General features: G+C 45.2%; 1 protein-coding gene across 3 annotated transcripts in view; it reads left to right on the top strand.

The window, feature by feature from the left end:
* LOC106566435 (brefeldin A-inhibited guanine nucleotide-exchange protein 2) overlaps positions 1 to 6,000 on the top strand; it is a 43,282-nt gene continuing 37,282 nt past the window's right edge. The window contains exons 1-3 of one of the 3 annotated variants that reach the window (XM_045692937.2): positions 1 to 665; positions 3,979 to 4,009; positions 4,319 to 4,442. In XM_045692937.2, coding sequence (XP_045548893.2) covers positions 521 to 665; positions 3,979 to 4,009; positions 4,319 to 4,442 — 300 coding nt within the window. In that variant the 5' untranslated portion in view covers positions 1 to 520. The remainder of the gene's footprint in view (positions 666 to 3,978; positions 4,010 to 4,318; positions 4,443 to 6,000) is intronic. The other 2 variants (XM_045692936.2, XM_014134467.3) reach the window with 2 other exon arrangements.

Genomic DNA, 6,000 nt, shown 5'->3' with positions numbered 1-6,000 from the left:
CAGAAGAATCAAAATCAATTTAAAAAAAGTTGAGTTACGTCTAGGGTAAATACTTTATGTAAGAAATGTGTATGATGAAACTTTGATTATCAGCATGAGTGGCGCAGCGGTCTGAGGCACTGCATATCAGTGCAAGAGGCGTCACTACAGTCCCTGGTTCGAATCCAGCATGAATCACATTCGGCCGTGATTGTGAGTCCCATAGTGCAGCGCACAATTGGCCCAGCGTCGTCCGGGGTAGACCGTCATTGTAAATAAGAAGTTAAATAGTAAAGGTTTTAGTGGGAAAACCAACGAGTCGTTCGATCCAGTAGAGGGGACAAAACAGCCAAATAAAATCAGCTGAAAATCACGTGACGTGTAACCAACATGGCGACTCTGTGCTGAGTTAGCATCATCAACAAACTCGGTGAATCGACAAGATACCGATAGCCCGGTTTCGTTAGTCTTTCTCTCGCCTGCGTCAACGCAGTGCCAGGCCGAAGATGACGGCCTGAGATAGCAGAAGTTATATCAAGAGATGCAACAGCAACACCTGAAGCAGGCAGAAAGCACAAAAACCAAGAGCATGTTTCTGTCTAGGGCGCTGGAGAAAATCCTTTCGGATAAGGAGGTGAAGCGGAGCCAGCACAGCCAGCTGCGTAAAGCTTGTCAAGTGGCACTTGGTACGTGAGTTGTATTTTTATTCCAGGACATTGCACCCATAGGCATGTTTTGTTTCTTCAATGTAATGTTTTAGGTAACCCTTGTGTGCTAACTAACACAGTACTGGGCTCTCATATCGAAATGGCCTCCTGACTGTCAAGCTTACTACTATAGTTTAGTGTAACGTTATGCTGTAACGCCGCATAATGTCCAACGCTTAAGTCTCTGAACGCTGGCTGATGTATAGTGGGGCCTTGTCATAGATCTGACTGCATGTGAACACATGAATCCTATGTTTTCATCACTGTCAACTTTAACAGCTATTTAACGTGATACCTAGACATTTGACCAGTCATTGTACAGTACGTAGCATTGTCACCTAACCGGAATGGCACCTGTTAAATCAACTGGCAATTTATGCCGCATTCAGATACTAGTCGGAACTAGTAAACTCGGAAATGTCCGACTTGTGGATTTGTTGAACTCGGCTCGTGTGGCTCAGTAGCCTAGTGGTTAGAGTCTTGGGCCAGTAACCGAAAGGTTGCTGGATCGAAACCCGAACTGACAAGGTGGTAATCTGTCGTTGTGCCCCTGAGCAAGGCAGTTAACCCACTGTTCCCCTGAGCAAGGCAGTTAACCCACTGTTCCCCTGAACAAGGCAGTTAACCCACTGTTCCCCTGAGCAAGGCAGTTAACCCACTGTTCCCCTGAGCAAGGCAGTTAACCCACTGTTCCCCTGAGTAAGGCAGTTAACCCACTGTTCCCCTGAGTAAGGCAGTTAACCCACTGTTCCCCTGAACAAGGCAGTTAACCCACTGTTCCCCTGAGCAAGGCAGTTAACCCACTGTTCCCCTGAGCAAGGCAGTTAACCCACTGTTCCCCTGAGCAAGGCAGTTAACCCACTGTTCCCCTGAGCAAGGCAGTTAACCCACTGTTCCCCTGAGCAAGGCAGTTAACCCACTGTTCCCCTGAGCAAGGCAGTTAACCCACTGTTCCCCGAGCGCCGAAGACGTGGATATCGATTATGGCAACCCAGCGCACCTCTCTGATTCAGAGGGGTTGGGTTAAATTCAGAAGTCACATTTCAGTTGAATGTATTGTGTTACAACTGACTAGGTATCCCCCTTTACCTAAATACAACAAGTTAGCAAGTGGGACATTTCAGAAATTCCTAGTTCCGACATTAACTCCAGGATACTCGGGACGTCTGTTCTTTTCCATTGAGCAGTGCAGGGTTAACATTAGTTTTACACACCACCCATTCTAGTGTTTGTTGAGAGATACATCCTGTAACCTTGTCTTTGATCATCTGAATAGGAGACGTTCCAGCTGTATACCTTTTACTGTACATTTAAGGATAATGTGTAAGTGACATTTTACTGTAAATGAATAGTCATTATTACTGCCGGTTTAGTATGACATATAGCGGAGTCCCTGAACCATCTTCCAAAAACGTCTGAAACCCTACGTCTGTATGGCGGGAACTTCTAGCTAGATCAGCGGCAATCAATTACTATTTGAGAAGGTCCACATTTTCCTAGGTGGCAAAGGTCAGAATGGATAATGTTAGATTCCAGTCGAGTCATTGTCACAGCCAGGTAACCCTGTACTGAAGTCGTACCATATTCATCTGGTGGGTTAATGTTGACCTTGCTCCCTTCAAATAAATTCATCTCTCCATATTGACATTGCCCAGCCCACTCATACTCTCCTGTTCAGCACACGGTACACTAAACAGTTTACTTAGGCTCTGTTCATTACATGTTTTTCTCATTGGCACGGATGCTGTGTCCGTTGTGGTTTGCTTTATGGGGGGAGGAACCTCCTTACCTGGCTATAGCTCAAATTCTTTATGATGATGGGTGGGTACAGGCTCGTACCTCAACTAACCTGTACCTGTACCCCCCTGTATACAGCCTCCTTATTCTTATTGTGTTACTTTTTATTATGACTTTTTATTTTAGCCTACTTGGTAAATATTTTCTTCTTCTTGAACTGCACTGTTGGTTAAGGGCTTGTAAGTAAGCGTTTCACAGTAAAGTCTACACTTGTTGTATTCGGCGCATGTGGTAAATAAAGTTTTGTTAAAGCAATAACATGTGTGTTTTGTTTGTCTTGGTTTCATATGGAATCACTCAATGAGCATGCCTCAGTGGAACCTCATCCTCTGACTGAAATTAGCCAGTCTTTTTCACAAACTGTGAGTGGCCAATTGACTGTGGTTCCCCCTAGTTTGAGTGTACGCATGCCATTGACAAATGAATTGTCCTAGACACTGGCACCATAGTTTTTGTTGTTGTTGCTGTCTACTGTGCTTTATCCTAGATCAGTGGTTCCCACCCCAAAACAGGAACTCAGTCCGGATTAAAATATTCTCTTGAAAGTTGTAATAGTAGAATACGCTTGGGGGGGGGATGTTCCCCAGGATGTCCCCCAATGCTGGGGCCCCTGAGTGGGAAAAGTTCGGGAACCCCAGTCCTACATTATGAAATGTAGACTATAGCACAAGTTCTATTTGGTTGTTAAGGGGAGATGAGATGAGCAACTGGAGATGTCCAGTGGTGCAGTAATTAGGCTATAATGCTGCTTCCACAGCGTATGGTTTGTTGGTGGATCCCAGATGAACCTTGGGAGAGTCAGCAGTTTATTTTTTTCTTCATATTTACTATACAATACAACTTTAATGTTGATCGTTGCAGCCAACATTGGGAATTCTGTCGTCTCCGCTCTTCATTGAGAGGAGAGGAGCACAGAGACAAGCTACAGTTGAGTCTACAACGGCTGTAGGCTATTTCCTCAGAGTACTCGATGCTCCCTGTTCCACCTCGTGTGCCTGCCTTGTGATCAACTTTGTGTCTTGTGTGTCAGCAGCTGCCAAGCATCTCAGCATGTGAAGTTCTGGGATACAACAGCCCCAATTTGGTCAAATCATATCTGGCCTTGTACGTATGCACTATTGCTAATGCTTAGACCTACTAGGCTAGATAAGGAAAATGGTGACTTCCAGTGGTGCATTTCGGCTTGTTCTGACAGATCTGCTTCGAACACAGGATCTTTGCTCTGCCCAAAGCTGTCACCAATGTTAAGGCGATAAGATTGTCTCCGGTCATTAGCAAGAGGTTTATGGCAGTTGAGGTTGTTTGATGTTTGACTGCATTTCATTTGTTGGTTTTGATTCTAATTCTAACTGTATTCATGGTAAGTTGATACTGGTATTTTTATGCTAGTGAAATGAATGATCAGTTATGCCCGAAACGCGTTCATCAGGTCTAAAGGTCAAAGTTCAGACCTCACTAATCTTGTTCCTTTTTTTTCTTCTTCTCCACTTCACAGATGAAATCAAAATCGAGCTTGAGAAGCAAAAGTAAGTCCAAAGCCGTTTCTCTCCGGAAGTATCTGCAGCTCATGGACAGGTGTTTGATGCACCTATTAAAGGGATAGTGTGACGACTTTTTTTAGCAGTTTTATCTCTGCGTGCTGTTTGCAGGAAGTTTAAGTTAGTTTCTGGAGCCTTTGCTATCTAGCGTTAGCACAAGGACTAGAAGGCTACAGGAAACGGCTGTCATGCTCTATCCCTTTTAAGCAGTCACCGCTGTCATTAGTGGTTATTAAACTTGTGATGTCCTGAGGCCTGCATGTCGCCATAACCTCGTGCTGTGGCTCCTTTCTACAGAGATGGCTCAGTGGTCCCGCCCCGAGCTAACTACATTGAAGCTGACAAATACGTACTGCCTTTTGAGCTGGCCTGTCAATCAAAGTCCCCACGCGTTGTCAGCACCTCGTTGGACTGCCTACAGGTATACAAGTTTACACATCAAAGAACTTAGACACACCAACACCCATACGTATTTCAATTCTAATCACATTTTATTTGTTACGTGCCGAATACAACATGTGTGGACCGTAAGTAAGCGCTTCACTGTTCACCTGTTGTATTCGGTACATATGATATAAAATGTGATTTGAATTGTGGGAGGGAGGTAATTGTAAGTCCCTATCACACAACCACGCACTGTTCAATTATATATAGTTTATTCTACTGTCCTGCTGTCTCTCTGTCCTTTTGTCACTATCCTACTGTCACTGTCCTATTGTCACTGTCTTACTGTCTCTCTGTCCTATTGTCACTATCCTACTGTCACTGTCCTATTGTCACTGTCCTGCTGTCTCACTGTCCTATTGTTACTGTCTTGCTGTCCTATTGTCACTATCCTACTGTCACTGTCCTGCTGTCTCTCTGTCCTTTTGTCACTATCCTACTGTCACTGTCCTGCTGTCTCTCTGTCCTTTTGTCACTATCCTACTGTCACTGTCCTGCTGTCTCTCTGTCCTATTGTCACTATCCTACTGTCACTGTCCTGCTGTCTCTCTGTCCTATTGTCACTGTCCTGCTGCTCACTGTCCTGCATGTCTCTCTGTCCTATTGTCACTGTCCTGCTGTCTCTCTGTCCTATTGTCACTGTCCTGCTGTCACTGTCCTGCTGTCTCTCTGTCCTATTGTCACTGTCCTACTGTCACTGTCCTGCTGTCTCTCTGTCCTATTGTCACTATCCTACTGTCACTGTCCTACTGTCACTGTCCTGCTGTCTCTCTGTCCTACTGTCACTGTCCTGCTGTCTCTCTGTCCTATTGTCACTATCCTGCTGTCTCTCTGTCCTTTTGTCACTATCCTACTGTCACTGTCCTGCTGTCTCTCTGTCCTATTGTCACTATCCTCGCCTGTCCACTGTCCTGCCGCTGTCTCTCTGTCCTATTGTCACTGTCCTGCTGTCTCTCTGTCCTATTGTCACTATCCTACTGTCACTATCCTGCTGTCACTGTCCTGCTGTCTCTCTGTCCTATTGTCACTGTCCTGCTGTCTCTCTGTCCTATTGTCACTATCCTACTGTCACTGTCCTGCTGTCTCTCTGTCCTATTGTCACTATCCTACTGTCACTGTCCTGCTGTCTCTCTGTCCTATTGTCACTATCCTACTGTCACTGTCCTGCTGTCTCTCTGTCCTATTGTCACTATCCTACTATCACTGTCCTATTGTCACTGTCCTGCTGTCTCTCTGTCCTTTTGTCACTATCCTACTGTCACTGTCCTTTTGTCACTATCCTACTGTCTCTCTGTCCTATTGTCACTATCCTACTATCACTGTCTCACTGTCCTATTGTTACTGTCTTGCCGTCCTACTGTCACTATCCTACTGTCACTGTCCTGCTGTCTCACTGTCCTATTGTCACTGTCCTGCTGTCTCTCTGTCCTATTGTCACTGTCCTACTGTCACTGTCCTGCTGTCTCACTGTCCTTTTGTCACTGTCTTACTGTCTCACTGTCCTTTTGTCACTATCCTACTATCACTGTCTTACT

The sequence above is a fragment of the Salmo salar genome, chromosome 13, assembly GCF_965601325.2.
Source record: "Salmo salar chromosome 13, fSalSal1, whole genome shotgun sequence".
Taxonomy (NCBI): domain Eukaryota; kingdom Metazoa; phylum Chordata; class Actinopteri; order Salmoniformes; family Salmonidae; genus Salmo; species Salmo salar.
Note: the sequence above shows the minus strand (reverse complement) of the source record. Positions and strands in the feature narration are given on the sequence as shown.